The 18,350-nt window shown below is 39.1% G+C and overlaps 1 protein-coding gene across 5 annotated transcripts in view; it reads left to right on the top strand.

The window, feature by feature from the left end:
- The window catches only part of KIAA1328 (KIAA1328 ortholog), a 352,094-nt gene extending 339,101 nt beyond the window's left edge, over positions 1-12,993 (top strand). For all 5 annotated transcript variants that reach the window (XM_061170441.1, XM_061170439.1, XM_061170437.1 and 2 more), the window contains one exon: positions 12,701-12,993. In XM_061170441.1, coding sequence (XP_061026424.1) covers positions 12,701-12,911 — 211 coding nt within the window. In that variant the 3' untranslated portion in view covers positions 12,912-12,993. The remainder of the gene's footprint in view (positions 1-12,700) is intronic.
- Positions 12,994-18,350: the final 5,357 nt, after the last annotated feature.

The raw sequence follows: 18,350 nt of genomic DNA, 5'->3' as shown, positions 1-18,350 counted from the left end.
CTAACAAAGAGCAATTGGAAACTGAAATTAATACAACAATGCCATTCGCGATAGTTCCAAATAATTGCAGCAGTCTACCTTTAAGTAATATCATGCATTTCATGTATGGTATAAGACCCATACAACAGTATACTCTCACTTTCCCCCCTCCCAGCTTTTGTGCTATTTTTATTATACATTTAATTTATACATATGTATACACCAGTTTGTGTCCATCCAAATTTCTATCCAGTATCATTTTGAGACTTCTTTATATATTCTGGATAGAAGTCTTTTGTCTGATATGTGATTTCCAAGTATTTTCTTCCAGTATAGAACTTGTCTTTTCATTCTTTTCATGTATCTTTCACAGATAAAATGTTTTTAATTTTGATAAAATCTAATTAATTTTTTTATTTTATACATTGTGCTCTTGATGTCGTATTTAAAATTTCTTTGACTAACTCCAGGTCACAGATGTTTTTTCCTATATTTTCTTTTAAAAGTTTTACAATTTATGTTTCACACTTAAACCTATGATCCATTTAGATTAACTTTTTAAAAAGACTATTTTTTAGAGCAGTTTTGTGTTCACAGAAAAATTAAGAGGAAGATAAAGAAATTTCTCATATATCCCCTGTCCCCACACCTGCATAACTTCCCTCATTATCAACAAACCCCACCTGAGAGGTACATTTGTTACAACTGATGCATGAACCTACATTGACCTATCATAATCAGTTAAAGTCCATAGTTTACATTATGGTACACTCTGGGTGTTGTACATTCTATGAGTTATGGCAAATTTATAATGACATGTATCCATGGTTATAGTATCATACAGAGTGTTCTCACTGCCGTAAAACCCCTCTGTGCTCTGCCTATTCATCCCACTTCCCCAACCCATGGCAACCAATGATCTTTTTACTGTCTCTGTCGTTTTGCCTTTTCCAGAATGTCATATAGATGGAATCATTAGGTATGTAGCCTTTCCAGATTGGCTACTCAGTAATATGCATTGTAAAGTCCCTCCATGTTTTTTCGTGACTTAACAGCTCATTTCTTTTTAGTGCTGAATAATATTCCATTGTCTTTATGTCCCACATTCATTCACATCATTATTTGTCCATTCACCTTCTAAAGGACATCTTGGTTGCTTCCAAGTTTTGGCTATTATGAGTAAAGCTGCTATAAACATCTATGTGTGGGTTTTTGTGTGGACAGAAGTTTTCAGCTTTTCGGGGTAAATGTCAAGGAGCATGATTACTGGATCATAGGCTAAGAATATGCTTAGTCTGGTAAGAAACTGCCAAATTGTGTTCTAAAGTGGCTGTGCTATTTTGCATTTCCACCAGCAATGAATGAGAGTTCCTGCTGCTCCACATCCTCACCAGTATTTAGTGTTGTCAGTGTTCCAGATTTAGGCCATTCTAATAAGTGTGTAGTAGTATCTCATTGTTGTTTTAATTTGCATTTCCCTGATGACATAGATGTGGGCATCTTTTCATATGCTTATTTGCCATCTGTGTATCTTCTTCGGAAAGGTGTCTGTTAAGATCTTTGGTCCATTTTTTAATCAGGTCATTTGTTTTCTTATTGTTGAGTTGTAAGTGTTCTTTGTATGTTTTGGATAATAGTATTTTATCAGATGTGGGTTTTGCAAATATTTTCTCCCTGTCTGTGGCTTCTCTTCTCATTCTCTTGAGATTGTCTTTTGCAGAGCAGAAGTTTTAAATTTTAATGAAGTCCATTTTATCAATTATTTCTTTCATGGGTAGTGCCTTTGGTGTGGTATTTATGGAGTAATCATTATACCCAAGGTCTTCTAGGTTTCCTCCTATTTATCTTCTAGGAGTTTTATAGTTTTGCATTTTATATTTTGAGTTAATTGTTGTGGAAGGTGTAGGGTCTGTGTCCAGATTCATCTTTTTGCATATGGATATCTGGTTGTTCCAGGCCATCTTTGAGCATTTGTTGAAAAGGTTATCTTTGCTCCATTGCCTTTGCTCCTTTTTCAGAGATCAATTGATTATATCAATACTTATGTGGGCTCTCTATTCTGTTTCATTGATCTATTTGTCTTTTTTTTTTTTTTTTTTGCCGGTACCACACTGTCTTGATTACTGTAGCTTTATAGTAAGTTTTGAAGTCAGGTAAAGTCACTCCTCAGCTTTTTTCTCCTCCTTCATTTTTGTGTTGTCTGTTCTGGATCTTTTTCCTCTCCACATTAACTTTAGAATCAGCTTGTCAATATCCACAAAATAACATGCTGGGATTTTGATTGGGATTGATTATGTTGAATCTGTAGGTCAACTTGTGAAGAACTGATTTCTTAACAATATTGTCTTCCTATCCATGAATGTGGAATACCTCTTCACTTATTTAGTTCTTCTTTGGTTTTGTTCATCAGAGTTTTGTAGTTTTCCTCATATAAATCTTATACATATTTTGTTAGATTTATACCTAAGCATTTCTTTGGGGGGGGGGGTGCTAATCTTATTTCAAATTCTATCTGTTCATTTCTACTATAGAGGAAAGCAGTTGACTTTTGTATGTCAACCTTGTATACTGCAACATTGGTTATAATTGCTTATTAGTTCCAGGAGGGTTTTGTTGATTCTTTTGAATCTCTACGTAGAAAATCATGTCATCTGTGAACAAAGACAGTTTTATTTCTTCCTTTCCAATCTGTATACCTTTTATTTCCTTTTCTGATCTTAATCATTAGCTAGCATTTCCAGTATGATGTTGGAAAGGAGTGGTGAAAGGATATTCTTGCCTTGTATCTGAACTTAGTGGGAAAGCTACAAGTTTCTCAACATTAAGTATGATGTTACCTGTAGGTTTTTTGTAGATGTTCATATCAAGTTGAGGAATTTCCCTGTATTCCTAGTTTACTGAGAGTTTTTACCATGAATGGGTGTTGGATTTGTCAAATACTTTTTCTACATTTATTGATATGATAATGTGTTTTTTTTTAACCTGTTGATGTGATGAATTACATTAATGGATTTTTTTAAATGTTGAATCAGCCTTGCATTACTGAGATAAATCCCACTTGGTTGAGAATTTTTCCATCTGTGCTCATAAAAGATATTGGTCTGTAGTTTTCTTTTCTTGTAATCTCTTTGTCTGGTTTTGGTATTACAGTAATCTGGCCTCATAGAATGTGTTAGGAAGAATTCCCTCTGCTTCTGTCCTCTGAAAAAGGCTGTAGAGAATTCTTATAATTTCTTCCTTAAATGTTTGCTAGAGTTCACCAGTAAACCAATGTGGGCCTTGTGCTTTCTATTTTGGAAGGTTACTAATTATTGATTCAATTTATTTAATAGATAAAGGCCTATTCAGTTGTCTATTTCTTCTTGTGTGAGATTTGGCAAATTGTGTCTTAAGGAATTGTTCCTTTTCATCTAGGTTATTACATTTATGAGCATAGAGTTATTCATAGTATTCTTTGATTATCCTTTTAATGTCCATAGGATCTGTAGTGATATACTTTCATTTCTAATGTTAGTTATTTGTGCCATCTGTTTTGCTTTGTTTTGCTTTTAATTAGCCTGGCTAAAGACTTATCGATTTTATTGATTTTTTCAAAAAACTAGCTTTTGGTTTCATTGATTTTTCTCTGTTGATTTCCTGTTTTCAGTTACACTGATTTCTGCTCTACTTCCTATTATTTCTTCTCTTCTGCTTACTTTAGATTTTTTTTGTTAATTTTTATTGGAGTATAGTGGCTTTACAATGTTGTGTTAGTTTCTGCTGTACAGCAAAGTGAATCAGATGTACGTGTACATACATCCCCTCTTTTTAGATTTAATTTGCTCTTTTTCTGGTTTCCTAAAGTGGACCCGTAGATGATTGATTTTAGATTTCTTTTTTTCTAATGTATGCATTCAATGCTATAAATTTCCCTCTAAGCACTGCTTTCACTGCATCCCATAAACTGTGACAAGTTATGTTTTCATTTCAATTTAATTCAAAATATATTTAAGTTTATCTTAAGATTTCTTCTTTGACCATTTGTTATTTAGAAGTGTGCTGTTTATTCTCCATGTATTTTTGGATTTTCCAGTTATCTTTCTGTTATTGATTTCTAATTTAATTCCATTGTGGTCTAATAGCAGACATTGTATGATTTATATGATTTCTATTTTTTTCAGTTTGTTAAGATGTGTTTTATGGCCCAGAATGTGTTCTATCTTGGTGAATGTACAGTTAATTTTTGTATAAGTTATGAGGTTTATGCTAAAGTTTGTTTGTTTTTGCATATGATGTCTAGTTGTTGAAACTAGACACTAACACTATTTGTTGAAAAGGTTATCCTTTCTCCACTGAATTTACTTTGTACATCTGTAAAAACCTCAGTTGATCATATTTGTGTTGGTATATTTCTGGACTCTCTCTGTTTTTCTATTGATCTGTCTATCCATTCTTCACTAATACCACGTTGTCTTGATTAATGTAGCTTTACAGTAAGTCTTAAAATCATGTTATATGAGCCCTCTGGCTTTGTTTTTTTCTTCAAAATTATTGTGGCTACTTTAGTTCCTTCTTCTTCCCTGTAAGAAATGGAGTCTTAGATAAAATGTAAATATTATAGGAAAATATAAATGTAATAACATGACTAAAAGATTTTACTCTGTTATTTGTGCCTTTTAATATGTTATATTAAAATTGTTCTTGATTAGAGGATCTCCCATATACCCATCGACTTTCTGGTAAATTCTTTAGCCTCCCTCCAAGGTGCACTGACTTTGCATAGTATTCACTCTGTGGCTTATACGCACTTCAAGAAAAAATATATTAAATTAGGATTAACAGAGTCCTTTTGTGACAGCGCCTCTGCTGAATGGAGAACAAGAGATAGAAAGGTAAGTTTCTGAGTATTACCCTCAGTTCTGTGTCTGCACATATCTGACTTTCTCTCCATCTATATGAGTAGTTCTTCTATGAGGTCTGCAGCCTCATAGGCAGGTTCAAGACCACCCTTTTTTCTTAACTAACCTTTTGGCTGATGTTTGACAGATGATTGGGAAGCACTTATAAAATATGCAATATCTTCTATTTTTCAGAAACCTGAATGCCAGCCTAGGTTTGCTTTAGCAATTAAAAAGTAGGAAACTTTTGGGCTTCCCTCGTGGCGCAGTGGTTGGGAATCTGCCTGTCAATGCAGGGGACACGGGTTCGAGCCCTGGTCTGGGAAGAGCCCGCATGCCGCGGAGCAACTGGGCCCGTGAGCCACAACTGCTGAGCCTGCGCGTCTGGAGCCTGTGCTCCGCAGCAGGAGAGGCCGCGATGGTGAGAGGCCCGCGTACCGTGATGAAGAGTGGCCCCCACTTTCCACAACTAGAGAAAGCCCTCGCAAAAAAAAAAAAAAAAAAGTAGGAAACTTTTGAGAGGAACTGTTTTAAGATTCCTGAGAAGACCTATTTTAGGTCTCCTAGTCCAGTGTGGTAATTGGTTATCCTTCTACCTTCTTTATAAATTCATTCTGTCTTAAATTGGTACTATTCCTTTTCTCCCACTGAGGTAAGACTAATATATAGGGATATAAAGAACCATAAGAAGGATTATGAACAAATATTTCCTATAAATATAGATGTTTTAAACCCTAAAATAATCATAAAAATCTGAGTAAATATAAAGAGTAATACTATATAACCAGGAAGAATGTATTCTAATAATTAAAATATGGCTACTATTTTGGAAGCCAAAAATAGAATATTTCTTAACAATATGCCAAAGAAGAAAAAGTGTATTATCGTCTCAGTATATACTTAAAAGTTACTTGGTAAAATTAATTTTTCATTCCTGCTTTTAGTAAGCCAAAAGAGAAAATACTTCTTAATATAATAAAGAACATCTAGATGAGAAATACTTAATAGTGATAAAATAGAAGAATTTCTGTTTAGATCAGAATTATACAAAGGTGGCTATAAAACTTGTATTGCCCTGGAAGTTCTAGCCAATACAATAATATAAGAAAAAATAATACAAATATGGGAGAACACATAAACCTTATGATTATCTATATTCATTGTAATTGTTCACCCATAAAACCCATAAAAATCAATTGAAAAAATAAAGAATTGAGAGTTCAATAATGTACAAAACTCAATCACTATAGGGACTTCCTTGGCGGTCCAGTGGTTAAGACTCCGCTTTTCCAATGCAGAGGACGTGGGAACTAAGATCCCATATGCCGTGTGGTGTGGCCCAAAAAAAAAAAAACCAAAAAACTCAATTACTATAAATCTTGATACCAACATTACCTATTTGAAAGATAAAGTGGGGAGGGGGAAACTCATTGGTAATAGTGATGAAAAAACTCAGAAATTTCTAATAATAAACATAGAAATTTATGGAACATTTCTGCAAATGTTTCCTAGCTAAGATGATTAATTGAGAACTTGTATTTATCTCTTCTATTTCCTGAGACACCAGTAAGATGAGAGTAAATTAATGTTTTTAAAGGTGTAAATCCACAAGAATAAATGGGAGAAGAGTCATCAATATACCTGAGATTTATATACATTTTTGGAAAATGGAAAATGAATGGAGGGTTAGTAACTTATTAGACATGACAGAGGAAGTTACCACATAGAAAGCACTGAGAAAGCATTCAAATGAAAAGAGATTGATGTCACAGAACTTTGTAAAAGTTTGGGAATTGGAAGCAACATGAACAATAAAGAGTGGTGATATGAGGTAGAACTAAAAATAGTATGAGGCGGACATTTGAAGCAAGAATCAAAAAACCCAGTACTCCTGCCACAGTGCCATATATGGAATATTAGTCCCAGACAAAAGACTGGAGATGAATTCTCTGGAGAAATTCAACAGAGAAGAGAAGACTCAGGAATGTCATATACTTTGGAAGATTAGATGAGTGCTGAAAATGGGATGAATTCAAAGTATACAAATGGAAAAGGTCAACCTCCTTCCCTGTCCCAGAAGTAGACCACATCTCCCTCCCAGAATAGTGAAAGATTCTTCTCTGAAGAAGCTTAATAGTCCCAGAAAAAAGACCTCCAAATACTGACATGAAGTGACACATCCACTTTAGAGAACAGTCTGGCAGTTCCTTAAAAGGTTAAACATAGAATTTGCAATCCCACCCTTAGGTATCGACCCAAGACAAATGAAAACATGTTTACTAAAAACACATACATGACTGTTCATAGCAGCACTGTTCACAATAGCCAAAAGATAGAAACAATCCAGTGTCTATCATGTGATGAAAGATAAATAAAATGTGGTATATCCATACTGTGGCATATTATTTGGCAACAAAAAGGAATGTAATAGGGAGTGGCTGCTAATGGGTAGTTTCGCTGGGGGGGGAATGAAATGTTCTCAAATTAAATTATGATAGTTGCACAATTCTGTTAAACTAAAAACCGCTGAGCTGAACGCTTTAAATAGGTGTACTTTTCTGTTTGTATATTTTACCTCAATAAAACAGTTTAAAGTTTATAAAGAAGCAATCAGCCACATTGAATGCTGGCGAGACATTATGTAAAACAAGGACTACAAAATGTCCATTGGATTTAGCAGCATGGAAGTCACTGGTGAAATTTGATGAGTTCAATTTTAGTATAGAAGATGAAAGCCAGGTTGGAAAAAATTGAGAAATGGTGTGGTTATGGAAATGAGAGAATGTCTTAAGTGCTCTTAGTTATCTAGTAAACAGGAAAAGATTGAAGGTTCTAGAGTGGATAGTCAATACTAAAATGTTCCTAAGAAGCACAAATGGAGTGATTAGACTTGTCTAAGAGAAGGATCACTTCCTTCAGTGTAAAAGGAGGAAATGATAGGTGCTGAAAGACTTATGACAAAGTGATGACAATTTCTCATTAATGACCTCCTTTCTCTGATGTGGGAAGCAAGGCCATCTGTTTAGCATAAATTGCGAGAAGGGGAAATGAAGAGAGCAGAACAGCTGATTAGAGAAATACAGTAGCTCTGTTAGAAAATGTTTAGCACCCATTTAAGGTTAGTGACTAGGAATCTATATTGGATCTGCTCTTTGTTTCTTTCTTGTTTCTTTGATTTTGTTTTATTTACACTAAGTTTCCCAACTATAATTCACAGAAAAAGCAGACATTTGGATTCATGCAGTATTATGATTTTGCCAGATTTAGGGGAGGGGACAAATATACAGGGGAAATGTTTTTAAGAGCTTTGTTAAACGAGTGTTTGGAATGCTGGACCATGAAATTCAAGTTCAATAACAAGCAAAGGGTTGAGAAGAAAGTAAGCTATTAATGGTCCCACCAGGACAGAGATTTGAGCTATCTTGTTCACCACTTTACTCCCAGTTCTTAGAGCAATGGTTGTTTGAATTAATGGTTCGTTGAGACCAATGGGCAGAGATAGTGGGAATAGTTGAAAAAACAAGCTTGAGGGTAAGATGTGGGCATCAGGAAGTAGTAGGATGTTTGAGTTACTGAACTCAGAAGAGATGCTGTTTTAATTGGTCACAAGTTCCTGGATATAAAAAGAAAGCCTTACTGAGAAAGTATTTGACCTGAGAGGTCAAAGAACTAAGTCAGAGTGTTGGTTGAGTGTCATTCATGTAATGTTGACATTAGCAGGGATGATGATAACAGTTGAAGGAGAAGACTGAATCAAGTGTTATCATCAGTGATTGAGAGTGAATGGGTAAATAGATGTTACAGATGAAGAGAGGTTGAAGGTGGTAGAGCAGATGACAGAATCCTCAGAGCACTGGGAGTTTAATGAGAGACAGGGAGAATAATGATCAAAAAGCAAAAATGGAAGCAATGATGATCCAAATACTACCTCTTGGCCCTGAAATATATAGGGTATATTGAGTATTAACAATTCTCACTGAGAAGGATGTAAGGGAAACATTGACCTCAGGAAAGAGCCAAGTTTCAGTTAAAATAGGAGATAGAGGTAGTACTCTAAGAAGAGTACAAAATACAGCTGACCACTGGGGGCATAGGAAGGGTTGGGGAAAAAAGAGAGTAAAACTATAGAACGTAACAGGGATAGCAGTACTTTGCTAATTTATGATGAATTGGGGTAGAGAATACCCTTTGGACATTGACTGATTGAAAAAAGGAATGAGAGACATAGCTGATTTAGTCTCAAAAGACCTTGGACCTAACCTAAGTGCTCTTCAATAGCGGATTGGTTAACTAAATTAAGAGTGCTTCCAGGAGACAAAGTAATCTGAAATCATTAAAAATAATGTTATAAAAAATTGATATGGAAAAAATATTCCCAATATATTAAGTGAAAAAGTAGTTTACACAATCCATATGTATATTATCCTTTTTTATAAAAGGAGAACAAGAAGAATAATTGGATGAGTAATACTTTCATACTGTTTGAAATATATTGTAATTTTTTAAAAGACTAGCTGTCCAAAGGTCTAAAAAGCTGCCTATGGAGGAAGGGGCTAAAACTTGAACCATAGAACCATTCATTTTTTCAACAAATATTTAGCTCCTACCTTGGGTCAGATACCATTCTTGGCACTGGAGATAATAACATAAACAAAATAATGACCCTACTTTTGTAACTGTTGAAAGAGAAAAGCAAATAAGCAAGATCTGAGAGAAGAGCGTCCTAAGCAAAGGATTCAACACACGCACAGTCCCAGAGGTAGGAATCAAGCATACCAGCAGGTTTTTGGCAACCGTGAGCAGCTGCGTTGATGGAGAGGAGTGGGATTTAGAGAAAAAAAAAAAATAGTTCTGTTTTAGATAGTTTGAGATGCCTATCACACATCCAAGTGGAGATATCAGGCAACAGTTGGGTGTATGAGTCTGGAGCTTGAGAGCGAGGTTGATGTTAGAGCTATACGTTTAGGAGTCATTAACATATTGCTGTTATTAAAAGTCATGAGAATGAATGGAATTACCTAAGACGTGAGAACTAAAGATTAAGCCCTGGGACATTCCATCATTTAAAAGGTAAGAGAAGAGGAGGGTAATTGGGAGAGGTCTACTGAAATCACCAAAGATGAAAAAAGAGAGTGGGAAGGGAAAGCTCCTGCATCATGTTTAGCTTTTCATCCAGTGCAGCTTATGCACTGGACCTTGAAATTGTTTCATTTCAAGGTCTTGCCTGGGACTTAAGGGCAGGGTCAGCTACATAACTTACAAGACCAGTGCAAAATGAAAATCCCTTGTTCAAAAGGTAGGATGAAAAATGCAGTTAAAGGGACTAAACTACAAAGCATTTTCCTTTAAGAAGAAATTTATAAAATAACAGGTGATACATGAGTAATATAAACCCGCAGATAGCAAAAAAATATTTTTGATGTTATAATTTTATATAATAAATAATAATACTTTATTAATGTGATAACTTGGTTGATCATAAGATTTTTCTGGTTCATGTTTTTTCAAATTCATTTATTAGATCATCAAAGTTTATACTTTTAGCAACTTTAAGTGATATACTTAAAAGCAGATCAGCTGCTCTTGGCAAATGAAAGATCACACATAAATTTTGGTAATTTTTAATTTTGAGAAAGATCTTTCTGCTGATGCAACTGACACTGGAACTGTTAAGGATATTTTATAAGCTGTGACATTCGGATAGATTTCTGATAAATTATTTCAAAATATAAATAGTATATTTTGTATATTATACAAATATAAATAGTATATTTTAGTATATCTAGAACTGATGGTTCTTATGGAACAATTTTTTTTTAAAGATTTAACTCTTCATACACATAGTTTCGTGTATGTATATAAATTTAAATTTGTACAATGCCATTTTAATGTTTTCTCTGGCATTTTCTGTAACTTGTAGAGGTCATATGAGAAACCGAAAGTCACCTAATGGTTTGTAGGTACTTCAAAATGCCTATTATGCTTTCTATTACTGCATCTTAAATTACAAAGAAAAAATTAATTTTAAAACTGTATTCCTCATTAATTGGTTCATTTGAAGCTGCATATAAAAACAATGTTCTTTTCCATCAAATGCAATAATCTTTATATTTAATTTCTGTTTCTCAGCCTGTGGATATTTGCTTTGCAATGTTGCAGCAGTTTTTAAAACCAGAGATTCTAAACTCTTTGAAGATTTCTGATATCTCTTTGATATGCTATATTACAATGTCCATGCGTATGCTTTTACTCTGTAATAATTTTCCTGACGTTTATTGCCTAAACACTAGCAGTTCTTATCCCAGTGCTCAGGCCAGAGAGCTAATATTTTTGCCTTGGGGATGAGCTCTGGGAAGATAGGCAAGCCAGCCTCCCACGACTGCCACCACCACTGCTGCTTCTGCCACCATCACCATCACTAATCTGGGGCCCTGCACCACCCAGACTGCTTCTGGCATGAATGTGCATACCAAGCAGGCAGCCAACTGTTTGGCATACACACTGTGCTGTGGGCCAGAACCCACATATACATGCCTGGCATATCTCCTCTGTTCACACACATGCTCCCTTGTCCCATCAGATTTTATTGGGTTGGCCAAAAAGTGCCTTTGGTTTTTAAGTAAAGATAAAAGACACATTTTTCATTTTCACCAAGAACTTTATTGAACAACGTATTCACCCTTTTGTTCCATTACCTTCTGCCATTTTTCAGGCAGCTTCATAATTCCATCTTCCCAAAACTTTTTATCTTTTTGAGCATAGAACTCTTCCAGGTGCCTCTTACAGTCTTCCAGGGAATTGAAATTTTTTCCATTATGACAGATGAATCAGAACTTCCCAGCCAAGCTGTAACAGTTTTTGCCTGGTCTTCAAAGAAACATGCAGTCTTGCATTATCCTGATGGAAGATTATGCATCTTCTGTTGACTAATTCCGGACACTTTTTGTCGAGTGCTGCTTTCAGTTGGTCTAAGTGGGAGCAGTACTTGTTGGAATCAATTGTTTGGATTTCCTGAAGGAGCTCATAATAGAGGACTCCCTTCCAATCCCACCATATACACAACATCACCTTCTTTGGGTGAAAACCGGTCTTTGGTGTGCTTGGTGGTGGTTCATTTCCCTTGAGTACTTATCACATGTTAATTTATACCAACTCACTAATTTAATCCTAACAGGACTTCTGTTGGTCCCTTACGCATGACAAACTGAACTGAGAGACTGAATAACTTTCCCTAAGTCAGAGAGCTTGCACATGGTAGAGCAGGAATTTCAGCCAAGTCTGTCTGGCTGCAAAGAATTTGAGAGACAGCATAGTGTCCTGTGTACAAGGGCTGGAAGCAAATGACCTGGGTTCAAATCCTGACCCTACTGTGTAGTGTCTTCTTCTTGCTAGACGAGTTACTTCTCTGAGCCTTGCTTTCTTCATGTATATAATGGGGATCAGAGTACTACTACAGGACCTACCTCACAGGGTTATGTAGAGGGTTAAATGAAAGTGAGATACATGTAAAGCATTGAGAACAGTGCCTGATGCTTTAGTAAGCCTGTGATAAATGTTGCTACTAATATTGTTATTGTTATCATGATTACTTTGCCCACTCCACGGTCTGTCTTCACAGGTTAGAAAAGAATGTTAGTAGTCAGCAGAAAAGCAGAGCTTGGAGACAGACAGACAGCAGAGCCCCTCTGGTGTTTACCTTCCCTAAAGTTCCCCTAGAAGGCCCTCCTGCGTATGATGTGATCTGTGATCTGATTCTTGCCCTGGGCAGCCCATCTCTGTGGACTTTTTGGATTTTAATGGTTTACTGATCTGATCATTTTCTGTCTGGGTTGTATGTGTTACAGGTATGAGACATCTCTGTTGGATTTGGTTCAATCTCTGAGTCCCAAGACTGCTTCCAAACCGCGGCCCCATCGCTCCAGAGAAGCTGGGTCATGGCATCACAGTACTTGCCTACTCAGTCCTCTAAAATCAACCTGGAACAAGACCAGGGCAGGCAGGACCCCTGAAGACCTGGAGGAAGATCAGATTCTGGAAGATATCTTTTTCATTTGACACTGAAGCACATGCTGCGAAATTTCCGTCAGAAATGAGTGGGTGTTTTTATATACTGATCCAGGATTTTAAATTATTTGACTGCAACGTAATTGTGTCTCTCCTTTCACAGGGAGGGACCTATCTCACTAGCATCCTGTTACGTGTTGAATATAGAAATCATTCTAACAACCCAGGGTGTTTCTGATCAGACCAATCAGTAGATAACACATTAAGGACGGATGGGGGTGGAGGGCAGTAGCTTTTCTATGCCAAGCAGAGATTAGAACGTTAACATAGGACGCTTTCTGCGTGGCAGAGGCCTTTGCATACTCAGCCTCATTCAAGAGTGTTTCCTTCTCAATATTTTGCTGGAAAAGGTTGGCTGTCTTTTGTACACAAGGAAAACCTTTCCATTGAGAGATCCCTCTAGTTTAAACGTAGCCCGTTTGTAACATAAGCAATTTCAGAAAGATAGAACCTTTTACCTCTCCACCCTGTTTTCTTACCACCTACCTCTTTCTAAGTCAGTCAGTTAATTCTGAGGTTGGAGTTGGTGCCCCTCCTATCACAAGCAACACTGAGGGCCAATTGTGAGTCAGTCTCGGCAGTCATCAGCCTGGCCGCTGCCCACCCTATAACCAAAAGGGCTTAATGAGCTAGAGGGAGGCCCCCCCAACCCTTAGAAACCAGCATTAGATTATACAAGCGAGTACTGCCCTAGGGGAGGCACTGGCCTGAAATGCTTGTCCTACGGTCGGCCATTTCCCAGGATAAATAAGAGTACTCTCTCAGTATTGTTCCTTGCCCCAAGTGTCTGTTTTATTCACCCTGGTGAACTTCCCATCAGCTGCTACAGGCTGACAGACTTCCCCTGGCCTCCTCTCTCTCCCCATGTGGAGTCAAGGCCCCGACTGACCAGGCCTTGCATGTGCTCTGCTCAAGGCCACTGTCTCATGGCCCCAAAGAACCACCTCCACTTGCCAGACAGTGTTCCACCAGCCCACGCAGAGTCTCCCCCTTTCTCCCGCTGGGCCTCACAGAGAAAGCCTGTGGAGGAAGTACACTCGAAACGTACTCTCTCTGCTCTCCTGTTCGGCAGAGCTCTTGAGATGGGTCCCTCAGCTTACAGTGGGCTCTAGTGGCCTCTCAGGCTTATGGGCAGTATGATGAGCCTGGTAGAGCCAGTGAGTTTAAAGCTTTCCAGTCATTGGAAGCCAGGGGAAGATATGCATTACTGGATGACTTTATTTGGTGTGGATCATGTTGCTTTTTTCTCTCTCCCTTTCACCAGCCCCTGGCCTGAACTGAGACTAAGCCTGTCAGCCATTACTGGTAGCTAACGTCAGACCCTGCAGGGCAGCCTGCAGTTAGTGAGACTGCATGGCTTCCCTGAGGTCTTTATCAAAACGAGATTATTTCAGCCCTCAAAAGCCTCCTGGAGCAACTTCCTTGTCTGGGTAAATCCAAATCTCATTGTCTCTTCAGACTGAGGCCCTGTCACCTCCGCCCAGCCTTCCTTCACTTGGGCCTTTTTGTTCTTTGGAGGAGAGAAGAATATAGCCTACCAATACCATATTCTTAATCTGAGGTTAAGAATATCAGGTCAGGACAAACCAGTTGTAGTCATTCAGTTGAAAGGTTGAAAATTATTGCAGGTTACAATTTCCTCTTAAAGTTCACCCCTAAGAAAGTAACTGAATCAGTTTCATCCCATTCCAGAAGCCTTTGGAAAATAGAGCTTTCTTTGGTGTGGCCAAAAACTGGGTGAAAACAAACGGAGAGCCCTTGACCATTTTCTCAGTTAAAGTTAGGTTTCCAGAGCTATCTTTTCCTTGCCCCGTGTGTCATGACCACCTTAAGTACACCCAGCTCCCTCGGATCATCCATAACCACACTTTCCTATTCTGGACAACAAGGTCCTTACTGCTCTCTGGAGTAAGAGGATGCCAGAAAGACCAAGAAAAGGATTGTGATTTCTTCAAGAAGCTTGTTTGCCTTTAGAACAATCATAAACAGGACCTAAACTAAAGGCTTTGGGGGGGTCACGAGCCACAGAATGGAGTTTAATTGCTTCTTTACCTCTCCTGAATGAGCAATTTGGAAGAGCAAAGATGGATTTTCAGCAGAGCATCAATCAACCTATTTTTCATATGCCACATTCCCCGCCCCCGCCAGTTGCCTTTCTCTATCCTGTAGGCATTTCCTGGTCGTCAGGGCAATAGGATGTGAATTTGTGTCTAGTCTAACATCTTCATTATGAATTGAACAATATATGTTAACATTTTAATCTGTATCTCACTTTGAGATCTATATACATGTATGAAAAGGTTGTTGTAGAGCCTCGAGGCTTTTGTAGAGCCTAGAGGCTTGACCTAATTGCAGACTAACCTACCAAGGGAGAGGGCCTGGCACTCAGGAATCTGCCTTTCCTCCCAACAGTGAGTGGCTGTCATGCGCTTGCCCAGCCTCCAGCCATTTCCCCAAAGCAAGACTGGACACGTGTTGGCGATGCTGCAGGTAGTGTTACCACATTGCCCACCCTGCTTCCCACTGTTCTGGGAGAGAAAGACCAATCAGTGTTTACAAAACGGGACAGGACAGACGCCCATGGAAGCTCCTTAAGTAGGGCCCAAAGTGCTTGATTCAGAAGACCAAAGTCAGTCAAGGAGAAGCTTTCTCTGACAGCCACCCTTCCAGGAGGCACATTTGTGTTTACAAACCTGACCTCCATGGGGGGACTTGTCCAGAGCACCCCGAATGTCACGGGGAGGGAGGGGCTTGCTCCTCCCCCAGAGCCGTTCCTTCCACTTGGCGCTGTTTTCAGCACCATTGTTCACATGAGAGATTCGCTGGTCGGAAACTCTGGGGAGGGGACAGGCCTAAAGGAGCAGAGCTGGATGAAGTCTGCTGTCATAGCCAATATCTCAGTGGCTATTTTCCCCATGTGGTTTTGATATTGAATTGTTTCTTGAACATCCCCCATCGGATAAGTGGAGTATAGCTTGAAAGCAAGAGAAGAGCCTCAGGTTATCAAAATGTTATTTCTCTTAGTATTTGTTAAAACAACAGGAACCTATGGTCAGTTGAAAGAAAGGAAGTAGTTTGCCACATTCTACACGTTTTCCTGGCTGAGTCCGGTTCACTCCCATCACAGGAACACCAAGCCTCCTCTAGGTTGTGTGGTCACTAGAATGGGAGGTTCCATCTGTGCACACCTCTGAGTCCCTTCTTTGTGCTTTTCCCCAAAACTGCTTAGCAAAGAAACGTCTCGGCACTTTGACACAGGAAAAATAGTGCTGCCTAGTTGGCTTTCGGTGCTGGGAGAACATAGGCGAGGGCTTGGGTACCAGAAATGCCCGGTTCTGAGATCACCAAGACAGCCAGTTCTGTGGATTCAACCAAGACAGCCAGAGACCCTATCCTGCCCCTGCTCCCCCAGTCAGCCTGACACCCTCCCCTGAACCAGGAGGCTTTGCAGCTCCCCTCAGAGACAGAGGTGGCAAGGACAAAATCATCACTCAGCTGGCTCCCAAGCTGAAAATGAGCTAAGTAATCATTGCCCCGATTGTAATAAGATAACCCTTGAGTCTAGGAGCAAAGCTAGAGATGAGTAGGGTGAGGGTGACACCCTGGTCCTCAGAGGAAGAATAACCTGGCAGCTAGAGAGCCAGTTTCATAAATGAATAGCCAGCTACACAGTTCCTCAGAGTTTCTCAGAGTTGCTATTCAAAGTGGATTGTTCCTGAGCCCCTTGGGCTCCATTGTTCCATTTAGAACTGGGACTTTCTACCCTCTCAGGCTTCAGCTCCATAGCTATTCTCCCTCCCATCCACCTCCACCACATGCACACTCAGAATTGAGTGAGCACCTAGAAAATGCTCAGGGCCCTTTCTACCTCCACTCCTCCCCCACCCCACCCCACCCCACCCCACCCCCACCCCCCCCACCCCCCCGCCGCCCATAATCCCATCACCTTCCAGAGTCACAGAATTCTGTGGCTGGATTGGACCTTAGAGCCCATAGAATCCATCACTTTCATTTTACAGATGAAGAAAGTTCAGAGAAAGGTGAGCTCTCGCATCCTGTCAGTGGCCAGTCTGGCTGCCAAGCTGGTACCCTCCCCACTGCAGGGCATCACTACCTTAATCTGGTGTTCCAAGATGAACATTTTTAAGAATCTCAACTAAGACTGAACGTTCTACCACCATCTGTTAGAAGTGAGCTCTCACAAATCACTCGGGCCAAGGGGGGCAAAAATGCAGCATGTCCATTCCTCAGGGGGGTTTTAGGTCAGTAACCCTCAAGTGCCACCGTCTGGAACTTCTTTCTGTTTGTGGAGGTGGAGGCCATGGGAAGGCTATCTCAAGAAATATCCCTGGGAAAAAGATAAATCTCTCCAGGTGGCATAATGGACATCACTGTCTTCTCTAAATAATAAAGGCTGTTACAGCCCTAGTTAAGACTTCTTCTGAAAAGACAGTGGCCAAAATGAGGGTGAGGCCCACCTTCAATTGGTAGGGGAGGTGGCTAGTAAAACCAGTAGGAATGACCTATATCATATGTTGCCAATGGGGCGACCACTTTGACCATGACTTGCCAGAACCCAAGGCTTGTCTTCATCAGTGCTGTTGGCCAGTTGAGTGGCTCCCCTGGGCCCAGCATTGTGTTAGATGTTGTTGATCCCACTAAGGAAGAGGTTAACAGCACAAGCTGTGGAACTCAGTAGACCTTATACAAATCTCAGTTACACTGCTTCCTAGCTGAGTAATCTTAGGCAATATATTAACCACACTAAACCTAAATTTCTTAATCTGTAAAATTGGGATGATAATGCATACATCATAGGATGGTTGTAAGTGTGAAATTCAGTGAAATAATGTATGGGTGAAATTCAGTGAAATAATGTATGTGAAGGGCCTAGGAATAGTACCTGGCACATACAAAGTGTTCCACTAATGGTAGCTATCATTATTATCATTTATGTCTCAGTTAACTTACAGACTAGATAGAAGACAAAGCTTCGTACTTAAAATTTTTAACAATAATGAAACAAAAGCCATCACAGTATGTCTTCCAGCAACTGGTAGGAAGCTGTAAACACTATGGTTTCAGAGAGCAAATTGCTGGGCTGAGTTTACTTCGGATTTGTGGGAGAAGGAGGAGTAAAAGGAGGGAGATTTGACCTAGGCTTTGGAAGAGTATCTAAGATGGATGGAGAGTGGGGAGGGACTTGGGGGGTGGGAAAGTGCAGAAGTTGAGTGTTCATTGGCAAGAAAGCTCAAGATGTGTTTTGAAAGAATGGTGAGGAGATCACAGCTAGTAGGTGAGGTTCCAGAAGAGAAGGCATCGACCTACACTGAGAGAAATATGCTGGGCCCAAATTGTGACGAATGTTAAATGTCGGGCAGTGGAGTTCCATCCTTCAAGCAACAAAATCCGTAAACTATTTTGGAATTA

Source organism: Eubalaena glacialis, chromosome 15 (assembly GCF_028564815.1).
Source record: "Eubalaena glacialis isolate mEubGla1 chromosome 15, mEubGla1.1.hap2.+ XY, whole genome shotgun sequence".
Classification (NCBI taxonomy): domain Eukaryota; kingdom Metazoa; phylum Chordata; class Mammalia; order Artiodactyla; family Balaenidae; genus Eubalaena; species Eubalaena glacialis.
This window is presented reverse-complemented; position numbering and strand designations above follow the sequence as displayed.